Source organism: Alexandromys fortis, unplaced genomic scaffold (assembly GCF_014885135.2).
Source record: "Alexandromys fortis isolate MF-2015 unplaced genomic scaffold, M_Fortis_MF-2015_v1.1 scaffold_46, whole genome shotgun sequence".
Taxonomy (NCBI): Eukaryota; Metazoa; Chordata; class Mammalia; order Rodentia; family Cricetidae; genus Alexandromys; species Alexandromys fortis.
Window position 1 is genome coordinate 6,657,131 of NW_026067919.1, and position 16,565 is coordinate 6,673,695.

Consider the following 16,565-nt stretch of genomic DNA (forward strand, 5'->3'; position numbering starts at 1 on the left):
ACACAATATTAACATGAACATTTCACTATGATAGAATTAATTTACATATAAGCATAAGTTAAAATGCTTTTGTTTTGTTTTTAGAGGCAGGGTTTCTCTGCATAACAGCCCTGACTGTCTTGGAACTAGCTGTTGTAGACCACATTGACTTCAAACTCAGAGATTTTGCTTCTCTGTCTCTGCTTCCCAAGTGCTGGGATTAAAGGTGTGAGCCACTACTGCCCAACTTCTTCTTCTTTTTTTTAACATTATGTCAAAGACCACAGAATGAATCCCCAGTGGGGGGAGATGGGAACACCTTCCCAAGAAAGCATTATTAGCCCATGAGGCAGACAACCCTGAAGCTCCTCATTTGACTCAAGGCTTCTGAGTAACTGTGCTTTGCAGTGCCCTCGCTAGCCAGACAGCACATTTGTGAAGGAAAGTGACTGTTGTCCAGGGTTCATGGAGACAGAATGGCCTATTTTTGGTACACAATGATGAAGCTCTAAAAGGTTTAGAAGAGTGAGGGAAGAAAATTTTCAAACTTCATAGTGCATATGACTTGGTTGGCTTGAGAGGTATACTAGCTTGCTAGGGCTGCAGTGACAAAGTACCACAAATTGATAGCTTAGAGAAGAGAATCAGTTTTGCCTTGGTGTTCTGTGGCCTTGAAGTCTAAAATAAAGGGAATTCAGGGTTGGTTCCCTCTGAGACTGTGCTGGGGAAACTACTCTCGCTGTTGCCAAGGTCTTGGTCATCTCTGGTGGTCTTTGTCTTGTGGATGGGTCATCCTGAATATCATATTTCCAAAGCTAATTTTCTTCTCTTTCCTTCCCTACCTCTCTGTGTTTGTACAACTTCCCCATTTTGATAAGGACACAGTAACAATGCACTAGAGTCCTGGTCCATGAACTTATTTCAACTTGAAGATACTATGCTTGTCCATTGGGACCACTAAACAATATACTCAGACATGGTAATTCTGAAACAGAAATTTGCTTCTAACCATGGTGGAAAATAAGCAGTCTAAAGCCAAGGTATCATTATATTTGAGATCTGGGAAAACTGTTCTCTGCTTCCTAGATGGTGTCTTTTTCTTGTTCTCAAGTATCAGAGGTGACAGTGTTGTTCCGTCAAATCTCTTTTGTTGTTAAGACTTTGATCCCGACAGGAGAATGGAGTCTTTATGATCAAGTACTTCCTGAAGGCCTCAGCTTTTAGTATACTCTGATAGAAATTGGATCTTAGCAAAAGAATTATAATTTGGGAGAAAGACATCAGTATTCCAGTCAGAGTACACCTTATTGAAATAATGTCCTTTTGTAAGCATTGGGGCCTAGTGCTTTAGCATTTTGGGGTGACACAATTCAATGCATAATAAGCTCTGAATGGAAACAAAGACAATAATGTTGAAATTTTATTTTAAATTAATTAATTTACTTTTCAAAAATACTTTTAAAATGTACTTTTCTACAGATACCTGACAACAGTCATAGAATAAATTATACAAATAGAAAAATTTGAGGAGGGGACTAGAGAAGGAAATTGGCTAGCAGTACTGGTGCTCCCTGAACCTTTCCTGGGCAGGCTTACTATACACATTCTGAGGGCCTACCTTCCAGTGTTAAATGTAAACTCACAGCAAGTCTCTGTCATTTTCCTTCAGGATCTATTTTATCTTTAAAAGTTTTTTATGTGTTGATCAGACCATTTAATTCCATTTTTAGTCAATAAGTTAAAAGATGCCAATCTCAGTTTCTAAACATTCTAAATGTTCACTATATTATCTTATGGATAAGGTTCATCTGAAGCTCCCTTTAAACTCCTAATATTATAATATGTCCCTAACATTTGTTGATGTTTAGGAGGAAACTTCAGAATGCCTTCTTTATATAAGAGTAATTAATGCTGTATAAATCTACTTCAATTTACTTTTGTTACAATGATGGCATAAAGGCAGAGTCTAACAGTCAATGAGAATTTGACCTACACAGATTATGAGGTTAATTTGATGGATTGAAGCAAATGGTGGAATTGGGCGGTGATGAATGCTGCTTAGGGCTCTTTTATACTGTGACTTCATTAGTAAATATTGTTGTAGTATAATGGTTTTGCTTCTGTATGTAGACTCTTAACTGCATTGCCTCGGATAATAAATATTTGGATAAGGAGACTTGGTGGTATTACAAAGCTGACTTTTAAAAAATGAGTCAAAGAAATCAAGCTTTTTTCTTTTATCATAACTAAGTTGCTTACAATGCACTTCTTGTTTACTTCAGTAATATTATATCCTTCTGGAGACTTTGATGGAGTTGAGGAATAGATAGGTAGTTATAGTTTTCCTTAGTTATGATAAAAGATAAAGTAAACAGAAATGTTGTAACTGTAATTCTTGATTGATACCTGTTTTGTTATATGTAATTTTACTATGTTAAAATTAAAACCTTTCTTTTCATTTAAATAGAAAAGGGGAGGTAATATGGGAGTTGTGTTGTAATTACCATTAATGAATAAAGAAACGGCAGTGGCCTGTAGATAGGGCAGAAACTAGGTAGGCAGGAAGGACTGGACAGAATGCTGAGAGAAAGAAGGGCAGAGTCAAGGGGACACCATGGATCTGCCACAAGAAATGTGCTAAAACTTTGCTGGTGGGCCATGACCTCATGGTGATACACAGATTGATAGAGATGGGTTAAATTAATATGTAAGAATTAGCCAATAAGAAGTTAGAGTTATTGAGCCAAGCAGCGATTTAATTAATACAGTTTCTGTGTGATTATTTCTGAGCTAAGTGGGCCAGGATCCAAGCAAGCATCTCCTCCAACATCCCTGTGTAAATTGACTCCTATTAAGATGTTCTGCCCTCAGAGGGGAATTGTTTTTCTCTTCATCTTCCAGAAAAAAAGTGTTTGCTAATTTTTCTCTAAACTGAAAGTATCCAGAATATATTGCATTATATATTTCCTCTGTATCTCCTAGAGCAAGTAATGTAGTGATATTTTCCCTCCAGTGCCACCACTTTGCAGACATGATGTTGGGTTTCAAGGATGGAGGGAAAGAAGAAATAGACATGAGTCCTCATCATGTGTTTAATAATGCACTAGAGCAGATAGTTGACACTTAAACTAACACAAAGGGACACATGAGCAGCTTGTTGTACATAGGACACATATATAAGGCTGCAGAGGTGCATTATAGGGTACCCCACCTCTCACTACCTGAACAGTCACCCAAAGTTCTTCTGTACCATTGGGGCATCCATTTTTAGCCTACAGGCCCATAGTATCCAGCAGATACAAGTGTGAACCCATCATAAAGCTATCAAGTAGGTTTTCAAAGACAAATATTACAGTATGAAGAAATTTTTTTGAATTGTACCAAGAATTTATTATATTACTAAATGGGTTACAATCCACTAATATCTTAGAAAAGTCTGGCATCATTCCTATAATACAAACAGGTGAAAAGCACTGTTTTCTGATGAAGGAGGCTTTATAGGTCATTAGTGGCAATCACCTATTCAGTGGCCAGAACCAACCTGAAATCCCAAATTGCGTGGAGCGGTCCCTTCCTGGCTGGGTGTGAGTTCTGTGTAGCTGCCTATGAATCAAAGGCACCAAGAGCATCATCATTTGACCACAGCTGGGTCTCAAATTTATTTTAGGCTTTTACTCTTTTAATTTCACTCTTGATTTAAACTCGGAATTGGTTTCGTTGCAATTCCTAGATGACTTTTGACTAGATTCAAATATCGGAAATGTAACAGGCAGATTATACATGGAAATCACTCGTGTAAGTGGGAACAGCCTTCCTTTTACTGGATTTTGTTTTAATGGGTATCATCATCCTTCATATTCAAAATTGTTATTGGTAGTGGCAGGATGGGATTGGCTGCCTTATGAAATTTACACGTGCTTCTGTAATCACTTAGTACAATCTAGAAAGATGGAAAGCTTTGGAATCATTTGTTTCTAAGATCAGCTTACAAATGTGGGGTAGAAAGCATGACAATTTTATTTATTTATTTATTTTTATTAAAAATTTCTGCCTCCTCCCCGCCTCCGCCTCCCATTTCCTTCCCCCTCCCCTGCTCCCGTCCCCCCCTCTCTCTCCAGCCCGAAGAGCAGTCAGGGTTCCCTGCCCTGTGGGCAGTCCAAGGTCCTCCCCCCTCCATCCAGGTCTAGGAAGGTGAGCACCCGAACAGCCTAGGCTTCCACGATGGCAATATGACCCTCCATGACATGTTCTGCATCCGTTTACTTTGATCATTTAAAGATTTAAAATGTTCACCCCAGCCTGTTAATCCACATAACTCTGCCTCCCCATTTCCTGGGAAAACAGAAAAACCTAAAGTTTTTCCTAGGTTGACTTTACATTTTTCAATATTTTAGCCTAAACCAGCAATTAAGATGTAAATGAAGCCTAGGAAGGAGGGATGCTTGTGAAGCATTGGTTTGAGATACACGTTCACAGGACAAAGGACTCAAAAGTAGGCAATCAAATTTAAAGGGAATCCATGGCAGATGGTCTCAGAGAAAGAAGTAAAACAGCCTTTTTCCATGCCAGTTTTGAGACAGGTGTGATGGGTTTGGTGCTGCAGTTAGCATTGCTGAGAGAGAAACATCACACAACAGGGGCTCATTTCACAGGCTCCTGGCAACATTTAGGGGCATTTTGAGACGCTCTCAGAAAATCCTGGTGCGAGAAGTTCTGTGTCCTTCAGCCCACCCATAGCCTGCATTCTGGCCATGAATTGCCATCAGCTCCAAGCAGTCAGGCCAAACAACTGAACTGAGCAGCACAGTTGGGTGGTTTGTGAAGAGAACTTTGGGAATACAGAATCAGGTCAGGTGGATGACAATGCCCCAGCTATGGGAGGAGCCTAGCATCAAAGGAAGGGTGGGTTGTGCTCACCTCAGAACTGAGCCAGTCTTCAGAGCTTGGGAAAAGTTACTTTGATGAACAGAGGTGCTGCACCTAAGTGCATTTTAAGGCAAGAGCCAATACAATTTAAATCAGGCCATGTACATAGACAGAAATGCTTGTTCATCCACTCATTTAGGCTGCTGAGAAAGGCCGTTGGAGGAGCTGGAGAAACAATACCCAGACAATGAACAAACATAAAACTCCCGTGTCATTAGCCAGTGAGGCTTATAGCATAGTGGAAGATATTTAGATAGGTATATTCAATTTTTTTCAATTTATGAAAAAAAAGACAGAAGAATATTCAGAGAGTCCGGTTTTATCCCATGCTTTTTCAGTTGCAGTCCAGCTGGCTTTGGTGAGCTCACAATAGATCAGCCCCACTGTCTCCGTGGGTGGGTGCACCCCTCGTGGTCCTGACTTCTTTGCTCATATTATCCCTCCTTCTGCTCCTCCTTGGGACATTGGGAGCTCAGTCCAGTGCTCCAGTGTGGGTCTCTGTCTCTATCTCCATCCATCTCCAAATGAAGGTTCTATGATGATATGCAAGATATTCATCAGTATGACTATAGGATAGGGTCATTTCAGGTTCTCCGTCCTCAGCTGCCCCAGGAACTAACTGGGGACATCGCCCTGGGCACCTGGGAGCCCCTCTAGCACCAAGTCTCTTGCCAACTCTAAGATGGCTCCCTTAATTAAGGTATGTGCTTCTCTGCTCCCCTATCCAACCTTCCTTTATCCCAAACATCCTGTTTCCCAAGTTCCCCCCCAACCTCCCCTTCTCACTTTTCTCTCCCCATCTCCCCTTACCCCCTCCCACCCCATCCCCAAGATGAGGGCTGCTGAGAAGCCAAGGACAATGCCACTGGGTTTTGATCCTACTTCATGTTCTGGCTTTGTGGGAGCCTAGCCAGTTTGGATGTTCACCTTCCTAGACCAGGATGGAGCGGGGAGGACTTTGGACTTTCCACAGGGCAGGGAACCCTGACTGCCCTTCAGACTGGAGAGGGAGGGGGAGAGGAGTGGGGGGAGGGGGAGAAGAGTGGGAGGAGGCGGGGAAAAGGGAGACGGGGAGGGAAATGGGAGGCGGGGAGGAGGCAGAAATTTTTTTTCAATAAAAAATTATTGAAAAAAAATATATAAACAAATATAAATAAAAAAGTTTATCTCTGTTCAAAAAAAAAGACAGAAGAATATACTACAGAGAGACACAGAGAGAGATATTGAGAGGGAGGCAGGCAGGCAGGGACAGGGAACAGCAGGTATCAAGAGGCAGCAGAGTAAAACATCAGACATTCTAGGAAAAAATAGATGTCACATTAAGCACTTTTCATATTCAAACCTTGTGATATTGTTGTTACTCTAACATAGGAGCCATTAGCTTGCTTAATAGTGAAACATGTATAATAATGGGTATATGCATGTATATAAACATAATGTACATGTGTATGTATGACTTAATTTATATAATATAAATTTATATAGATTGCTGTGTGGAGAAGGGTTTGTGGGAGCATAATTTTAAAAGGAACTCAAAAAAGGCCAGGTTTCATTTTATACTCTGAAATTCTTTATAGTCTCAATATATTTCCTATTTTAATTTATCCCCCAGAATTAATTTTTTTACTGCTATAACTGGGATGAAATGAACCTTGCCTAAAATATTTAATATGGTACAACAAGCAATAATTATCTACCAATGATATGATCATTGAAATTAAGATAATGAATACTGAAATTAAGATAATGAATGTGTCTATAACTTAAAAATTCCTAACATTGCTCTGTAATCTTTAACCCTTCACTTCCACAGACAGAAGATAATCATTTCACCTATCTGTCATGTACTTCCAATTGCTTCAGTTTTGTGTGGTTGTATATAGATAGCATGGATCTGTGTATGACATCTCACTTTGAGTGAATTCAGATTCATCTACATTATTGATTATTTCATTGATAAGTTTCTCTTATTGTTGAGTAATGTTCCATTGAACGGATATACCACAATGTTTTCACTGACCTATGTATGGGTGTTTGGAAATTTTTTAATGAGGATTAGTAACAGAAATATTTTGTAAACTCGCATACAAAAGAAAATCAGTTTTTTTATTAAACCTGATTAAATGCCTAAGAATGAAATGCTTCCCTCATAAAGTTGGTATATTCTTAACTCTGTGAAGCTGTTTTTAAAATGGTATGTCATATCTATTAAAAATCTATGAATAGTCAAGAAAGATCTATACTCTATGTCCTTGTAATGGCATACTAAGCATTGACTTCAGTTTTTTTATTATTAACTCCATCTTCTCACCATAGTTTATTTGAGATTCTCTTATGTCCCATGGATACTTCTTTATCATTCTTACATTTTCTGAGAATTTATTATCAGAATAGAATTTATTCAAAATTGCCATCTCAATCTTTGGGTGTTTATTTTAAGTCATGAGAAATTGGCTTATATGTTACGTTCAGGTCTCAGGTTGAGTGTTTCTATTCCTTTTATTTTCCAAGACAGTGCTGCTCTTACTTTGTTTCTACTATGTACATGTACAAGATTTTTTTCCTTTCATCCCTGTGTACTATAAACATGCTAAGTTCACCTGCCAATGCTCCTAGCTCCTTTTGTAGATTCCAACAGGTGACCACAATATCTGAAAAGATAATTTTTTTTCATCCATTGCTTCAAATGGAATGGGTTTGTTTCTATTTTTCCTTTAGAACATTGACTATAGGACAGTGTCCAGTAGAAGTGGTCCAAGTAGGCATTATCGTTCACTTAAGGTCAAAGTGTTCAAATTTTCATAATGTTATATATTTATCCACTATAAATATGTGTACCCACTAAAGCTGTTCTTTGTTAGATGAAAATTTTCCTTCTGCTATGTCTACTTTGGGAGAAAGTTCATTAAAAGTTTGTAGGCTTTCCTAAGCTTATCTGTCTATCTATCTATCTATCTATCTATCTATCTATCTATCTATCTATCTATCTATCTATATTTTAATGATCAACATTAAATACAAGTAAACACATCTTACCAGATGTGGAAGAGTCAGCGAGTCACATGCTGAACACACTCCATTCAATGCTTTCTCAAGGGTTTCCTAATCCAAAAGCACCACAGTCACCCTGAGGACTTTTCCAAAAGCAAAAGTCTGTACACACTGAAGTGTGCTATCTCGTAACTCCCCAGGAACAAGTGAAGGTGGCCTGTACTCTCATAGCTTTCAAGATGACTGAATTGCACACTGGAGTTTGAGGAACCACTGACTAAACTAGTCAAGAGGGAGGGAGGAACTGAGATTGAAAAGAAATAGAGAAAGGGAGCGAATGAGTGAGAAAGATTGTGCTAATTTTTTTGTGTTTGTGTGTGTGTGTTTTACTCTAGAATGTTGGAATAGTCTCTCTACACAGGCCTCATTTTTCATAGGAACCAAAATATCTGAGAATAAAAGAAGTTTGGAGGGGTCAGGTGCTTGATTATAATTGAAGTAGATGAATGAACCTGGTCATGGGAGCTAGTGAGCTAAGGACATTGTTGGGGACTTCGTGCCCACCTAAGACATCCAATTTTCAGCCTTCATCTCTTATAAAGCACTTGCCTGGTAGCACAATCTTCTTGGTGTAGTATGAAGGTGCTGTAGTAACGGTTATAAATTTCTTGAATTTTTGTGTGGCAATGTTGCCAAATAGATGACTGGGAAAGTACATGGGAGCAGCTGAAGAGAGCGTTTGCAAATGAGTTCCTGATTACCACCATGTCCTATGCTGTTCCTGTGTTTAAAGAGAGAAATAAAAACAAAAGGATGAGAATTTGCAGACGGAGTTCTAGAAGCTATGCAAAGCTCTTAATATGATGGAAGAATTGTTTTACTAAGCCTGTTTTAGAAAAAGATTTGAGTGTAAATTGTAGCAACTGAAGAGTGAAGTGGCCGAATGGGCACATTTTGTAATGGCAAGAGATAAGGTACCACATTATTCCAGAGGCTGCTGTCTATATATGCCAGAACATGGACACTAAGATGGCTACAGATGTGGTGAATAAGATATTTAAATAAATCCTTAAAATCTCTTTCATAAAGTGATGAAGATATCAGAGTAGTCGAAAGAGGAATAATGGGTAGATCGCCAAGAACCAAACAAACATCAGACAGCACAGAGATCTGAGCGCCACAAAATGAAAACTCAGTTGTTACCGGGTGGTGGTGGTGGCTCATGCCTTTAATCCCAGCACTCGGGAGGCAGAGGCAGGCAGATCTCTGTGAGTTCGAGACCAGCCTGGTCTACAAGAGCTAGTTCCAGGACAGGCTCCAAAACTACAGAGAAACCCTGTCTCGAAAAAAAAAAAAAAAGAAAAAGAGAAAGAGAAAGAGAAAGAGAGAAAGAAAGAAAGAAAGAAAGAAAGAAAGAAAGAAAGAAAGAAAGAAAGAAAGAAAACTCAGTTGTTGCTGGCACCAGAAAGTATGGAGACTCTCACCTTCTAGTTCATTAATTTGGGTCCACCACACTTTCCAGAACATATGTTTCTACAATGTATAGAAGTTATAAAATTCACTTATAATATTTATCAAGTTGTTATATGTTTGAGCAAGAGTGCTTACTTATTTGACTGTACAAATACCAAAAGGCAATAATTAAAAGTAGTAGCAGGTTACTGTATAGATCTCTACAAAGAAACCAAATCATAATAAATTCCTCATGTTTTTCTTCCATTCACAACAGGAACAAAAAGAAAGCTGGCATTGAAAGATCCCTACCAGCTCAGAAGTAGGAGGATGGAGCTTGCTGCCTGTGAACTCCACTAGCATCCATTCTAATTCTGTTTTTCAAATTCACAGAGAGTGAAGACGTTTACCAAAGGCAGGTGCTGTCAATTTCATGTATCGTCTTTGGAATTGTCATCGTGGGCATGTTCTGTGCAGCGTTCTACTTCAAAAGCAAGTAAGACCATTTCTCTGGTGATTAAAGGTTACATCCGAAAGAAAGCTCTTTTCCTTTATAGTCTCAATTTCAGCTTTAAGCAGAGGGGGTTTTTGCACACTGGTTCAGCAGTGATCTACAGAGAATTAGAGTATTCTATGGACCACAGTGAATGTAGGCGGTCATGGGGGGGGAGGGCATTCTCAGATACACATTGTGGGACGTTTCAGATACACAGTGATTACACAACTTGGTCACGTGTCTTCATAAAGGCTCAGTAGCTTCCATGAAAGGGCTAACTCTTCTCAGTAGGAACTAGTCAGGGGATTGCCTGCTATGAACCTAAATGCTATCAACCATTGACAATAAGAAAAGTCTTTTCCCAGAAAAAAAAGGAAAAAACCCATAAAAGTATCCATTTACTTTCAAAGAGATTTTACCTTGTACTTATAAAAGTTAAGTCACATTTAATGAGAGAACACCAAAAAATGTGCATTGGTTCAGTTTGGGATATAGAACTAGAATATGCTCTGAATTTCACTTGCCAAGAAACTATCTACAGATGAAGGGACTTATAATTCAAAAAATAGAGTTAAAAATATATTATATACATAGAGCCGGGCGGTGGTGGCACACGCCTTTAATCCCAGCACTTGGGAGGCAGAGGCAGGTGGATCTCTGTGAGTTCAAGACCAGCCTGGTCTACAGAGCTAGTTCCAGGACAGGCTCCAGAGCCACAGAGAAACCCTGTCTCGAAAAACCAAAAAAAAAAATATTATATACATAATAATATGTTCATAAATCTGTATTTTTATAAATAAACATAGATGAAATTATTTAGGGAAATGATGTCCTTTGTACTTGAGAAAGGAATTGGATATCAAAGTGTTAGTCTATTGAGTTCTTGAGCCTTAAGACATTAGCTCCAGTTACATGCCTGCAGGCTGTCTAAAATCTCAGTCAATGTGCAGTTGTTTTCTTTGGACCACTATTATTCTGTCCATTTTCTCTTCCAAAACTAGGCTACTTTCCAGATACAGTTTATAACCCCTCTCTGTAAGTCATACATGTCAATTTTTAAAGAGAGCTACAATTATGACTTTAAATAAAGACTAATGAGACATCACTACTATTGTCGTGTGTGACAAAGGTAATATCCAAACGTGTGCCAGTCACACTGAGATTCTAGTGGTTAACTTTCTGTCCTTGCAACATTCAAGTTATGCTTTCACTGCATTTTTGAAGTGATGTATCAGTCAGCTTCTGTTGCACTAGCAAAAAGGTGAGAGGTTGAAGTTGCAAAGCCTTCTTTGGGCTCAGTTTTGTTTGTTTTCATCCAGAATTGGTCGGTCTCATTGCTTTTTGTGACAGGGTGTGGCAAAACATCATAGCTGCAGTGTGTAACAGAGGAGGGCCTTCTACCCCTTGACAGAATGTGAAGAAGAAAAAAAAAGGGGGGGGTTGTGTTCCATCTCACTCTCCCCTTCAAGGGAATACCTTCAATAACCAGAGAATTATTTTCTAATAGGTCTTCATTTGAAAGTCTCCATCATTTGCTCTGAGACAAGATAGGGACTAAGCCAACATATAGGCATTAGAGAACATAGACTAGATAATATGGGAATTTATTTTAAAATATTAAATTGTGAAAGGAACAAAGTACAAAATTACAAATATGGTGCTATGACACCCAGGAGTTCTCATTTAAATGTATGCTATAAACTATAGTGCTTAATTGGCTTATATAGTCTTCTAACTGATGGCAAAGCTGCCCATAGTTGGGAGTTTCCCTGCTCTGGTGGAGCCCCAGTGAGGCCAGGTGAGGGCACTGGTTAAAATATTATACTATCCACAGATTAATTTGGATCTCCAATTTGACATCAATTAATGTTGCTAGGAATATTTCTTCCTGCTTTCTTTTTTGGCAAAATATGAATTAAAAAAATACCTTATAGAACTTGGGCAAGAGTTAAATGAGATGACGCTGTGAAGGGCGTTGCTTAGTATTCAAATTAGGAACACTTCAGAGAGGTTTGGGTTGTTAATATTCATTGCTTTCTACTCTAGAACTTGGAGGCTAGATGGCTGCCAAATTTAGAGCAGCACTCTAGTCCACAAGGGGTAGCCACACCCAGCTCAATATTAGGAGTGTCGGCTTTTAGGAGCTATGTACAAGAAAGAAATTAGGTAGTAATATTATATTTACAGGACATTAAGTAAATCACTGTGAAGATGCTGCTAATCACTTATTCCTAGAGTACGTAGTAGAGTTGTAGAACATTTAAGCAAAAGATTGATTATAGTCATCCTAACAATGAAAACAAGCAAGTACAGGATTTGTGCGGTCAGGGCCATCAGTCCTTCTCCCTAGGCAGCAAGGGGGCTCTGAGACCAATATTTGTTGCTGGGGCACAATGAGGAGTCAGTGTGTTTCGTGGTAACACTGTTAAATACCAGATTCCTCACTAGAGACTTAGAGGACACAGATGATGGATGACACACTGAGATGTTCTGCCCCTACCTGCCTTAGCTGAGGAGCTATTGGCAAATCATGGGTTCTGGGGGAAGAAGAGTCAGTTTTCACGAATGCAGTTCCTGAGAGGTTCTCTATGTTCCTGCTCCCGTCAAAGGTCCTACACCCATGCACATACAGGAAACACTAAGTTGTCTTGGAAGGTTAAAAGAGACATGAACTTGGAAGCAAAAAATGGTGGGAAGAGGATAGAGGAGGACGCTTCAGAGAGGTATGGGGTGGATTTGATCAAAATGTATTACAGATATGAATATTAACTAAAGTAAAAATAATATATTAAAATGTATTACAATATGAATATTAAATAAAGTAAAAGTATGTTGGATAATAGAAAAAAGATAAATAAATGAGTGTATATAAATATATAAATAATAAAAATGAAAGATGTTTCTGACTGGAATCATATTTCTCATCAAAAATCGTCCCAGGTATGAATAGTATATATTCTATTTCAGCTGCGGTCTCCCTCCTATCAAAACTGAAGGTCCACTCTTAGAACACACACGTTTTTCTTGTGGATTCATGGATCTGCATTCCTTTTCCCTAATATTAGAGATAAAAAAAATCAGCTTGATATTAATTTTAGTGCACAAAATATGGACATATAGTATATATAATACAGATGTATCAAACACATATGTATGTATGTATGTATGTATGTATGTATGTATGCATGTATGCATGTCTGCATGCATTTGTTGTCAGCTTTGGAAGCTCCAGTTCTAACTGGATGCTAAGGCACTTTTCACTGCTCTCCAAACGAGTTCACTTGAGTTACATGTTTGATAGACTGGATATAGCCTTCTGCATAGAGAGAGCAGTTACTTAGTCAAAAGCTCCATGCTCACAGTCATTCATTTTCTACTTCCCATCCCCATGCCGATGTTGCTTCTCTGGTCTTTTCTCCCTGTTCTTGTACCCTTGGCACTGTGCAACCTCATCAACCAGTAACTCAGCAACGGATCCTGCTCTCATTCGTGGCATAAACCTGGGAGAGTGGAGCCTATTGAAGTGGACTAAAGTCTCGTGCAATAGCCAACTCCATTCCGGGCTTCAGACAATTTATACTTTGGGGGTATTTTGTGGAGTAAGCAAGACCAAATAAGCAAAGGTCGCATGACTTTAAGCTGCATATACCCAGCGCTTAAATAATAATCGATGATGGGCAATCTGAAGTAAAGCCACTCCTATTTACTACACCCTGGAGGGACACAAAAGCACATCCCTAGAACAATCCACGTTATAGAGGAACACCAGTCACAAGACTTTTGTCTTGTTTTCTTGGTGTTTTCTACAAGCTTTCCAAATACTCTTTCCACAGCTTTATTCATGGAGGATGTTCCAACAGGCAACCTCACATAGAAAGTAACATTGTGACCAAAACAATAATTGAGGTGGATAGCATGAGGTGGCAGAAATGAAGACATCTTCCACTCAGAAAATATTCCGAGGGAGATAACTGAATCCTTCAGCAGTGCCGAAAGGTAGCTGAAAGGAATGATCATTTCTAGTAAGCCCACGTGGCCCCATTTAGAGCTGATGTGATTGATTAACTGAAGCCTTTACCTTTTGCTCACCTGGTTGAGTTAGAAGCTGAAATCTTAAAGGAGTTGCCCTTTACTTTGAACCTACCCAGGAAAGAAGGACGAGGTTGGTGGCACCAGTCTGTAGTTAGCTGAAAATCAAGCGCATGGCTCAACCCTAAAACCATAATCATGGAAAGGAGAGGAAATTTTTATGGGTAGAAAAGAGTTATAAAAATTGGGGAAATAGTGGAGGAACCTGGGAATTGGTTTTGTCAGTAAAATGTACGCACACTATAGCCACCTGATTCTTCCCATGTGCTGTGGTCTGAGTAAAAGATTCTGGGCTCACATGGATGCTCTGATGTGCTGCAGTTGTCTTCATCAGCAGTGGAGGTCTTTGTCCTCATATTGCCAGCATACAATACAGGAAATTGCGCTCAGGCAACCTGCACTGAATAATCTACCTACAACAGCAGGTTACTGTAGGTCTCTGGAAAAGGGGAGCAAAGATCTCACTGCACCAGATTCCAGCCTCTGCCACTCCACAGTACCCATTTCTCCACTTTCAAAGGTGCTGACACCACACACACCCAAAAGAATTTCAGAACACTCTTCCTATCCCAAGGTCTGATGCCACAGAAACTCAGACTGGGTGGCATCCATGGCTCTACTATACGCATCCCTTCTGCAGCATTGCACCGGAGATAACTAAAGCTCAGTAGCCTGATAAATTTGGTCCTGACTTTGTTGAACTGGTAGCATCCCACAGTGCATATACAGACCTTGTAGAGAGTGGTTGTTCTCAGAGAGGACAGCAAAGCAGTCAGATATTAATCATTTCCTCTCTTCCCATTTGCTAAAGGGAGAAGGAAAAACAAGCAAGCAAACTCCTTGAACGAATAGGACCAAGAAAGAATGGGGCAAGAAAGATCCAAAGGCAGATTCCAAATGGGAAAAAAAAAAGGCCGTTTACCCTGAAGTATTGCTAAGTCAGGCTGGCATGAACATGGTGTAGAAGGTCAACTATAAAAGGATTCAAGAAACACACCCAGACATTCTATGAATATTATTTCTTTAAAACCTTATACTTTCCAGTTTCTGAATTAGGAGATTTTAGAAAAGATAGTGTTTCTGTCTTATTTCATGGATGTAACTGTTGGCTTTGTGCTAAGCCTTTCACTGCTTGGGGCTGATTTCTTTGACTAGCACCCCTCCCATACAATTTCTTGTTTACTTTTCACATAAATACATGTTTTTTTGTGGCTGCTGTTTGCTTCTTACATGTTCATGAGATGAATTATTTTTATAAATAGGCTATAAATTCCTTCTTAAGAAATAGATAGATTATCTTAACTGCATTAAAGCAATTGAGAGGGTTAGACCAAAAATTCACACACACACACACACACACACAAATAATTGGAGAGATTAAAGAAATGTTTAAACAGATAGCTACTTAACACTGGGGTTTAAATTCAAAGATGCTCATTACCTTCAAATCCTTTTTAAAAAGTATGCCGGTGTTGTGTGAGAGAGGCAATTAATACAATCTTTCATCTTTGGGGCAATGTCCTCAATTCTGCAGCATCTTTCCACAGCACTGAGTGTGCTGGCTAAGAGGAAGAAAAAGCGGAACACTTTGCCTGTAGCTGCCATGGTATCCCTGGGAGACAGTGCTTATGAATTCAACCTAAGTAAAGGAAATGGGTTGAAGGAAATTACTTAGGTTGAATTCATAATCACTATAATTGTGAGAAAACTGAAACTGGTGGACGACAACTGGAGGTTGCCATCTCATGTGTCAGTCTCCCTGATAGCAGAGCCCATGTCCTGAGAGCTGCTTGCCTGGTGAGCTTACTATGTGAGAGGCATTTTATCGGGGTATCTCTCCTGGGCTCAGAACAGGAGAAGCAAACTTTAGAAAATGATCGTGCAATTATGTTATGAGTCTAGGGTTGTGGAACCCTGGGGAAAGGAAACTAACCAGAGAGTGGTTTGGTCCACGCTTCTGGTATAGATGTTGAATGTTATAAACAATAATGAATGTATGAAGACAAGGGCACATTTCTTGGGATTCCACAATCCAAGAACAATCTCAGCGTCCCCTTTAGAAGCTGAAAGGCCATATACAAGTGGCTTGGCTGCTCTGAGCTTTGATTCTGAGCAGAGGTTGCAGCACTGTTGGATGGTTTGAAACCTTTCCCATCTAAATAACCTTTAGCAAATGACTTCATTTCTTTGTGCATTTCTTGGCATTCTCTTCTATCAAATGGGGTTTAGAATATTGCCTCATTGCAAAGGCTTATTGTGGAAATGAATTTTAAAATTGAGTGTAATGGACTTTAAAAAACATGTTGCAAATGACTGTGTAAGCATTAGCTCGTTAATGGTCAACTCGGTTGGAGAACGGATATACTCTTCAGTGGTAGACGATTTGCCTAGTCTACATGAGAGTCCAGATTTGACCTTCAGGAGCATCTAAAAAAAAGTTAGCTATTTTATTACTTGACTTCCTGATAACTTAAACTCTCCAAACAAAGTAAAAATAAAATATACTCATTAACATATGAATAAGCTACAAATATATATTTGCCAACAGGTTAGCCAAACCCTAGCTTCAGATTTTAACTTTGGGTATTTCTCTGTGAAATCTCTGTCATTTTATACATGAACACTTCATGTT

The 16,565-nt window shown here is 39.1% G+C and overlaps 1 protein-coding gene across 7 annotated transcripts in view; it reads left to right on the top strand.

Annotated features, from left to right (window-relative positions):
• Nrg3 (neuregulin 3) overlaps positions 1-16,565 on the top strand; it is a 942,917-nt gene that overhangs the window by 900,860 nt on the left and 25,492 nt on the right. For all 7 annotated transcript variants that reach the window (XM_050140557.1, XM_050140554.1, XM_050140558.1 and 4 more), the window contains exon 5: positions 9,742-9,844. In XM_050140557.1, coding sequence (XP_049996514.1) covers positions 9,742-9,844 — 103 coding nt within the window. The remainder of the gene's footprint in view (positions 1-9,741; positions 9,845-16,565) is intronic.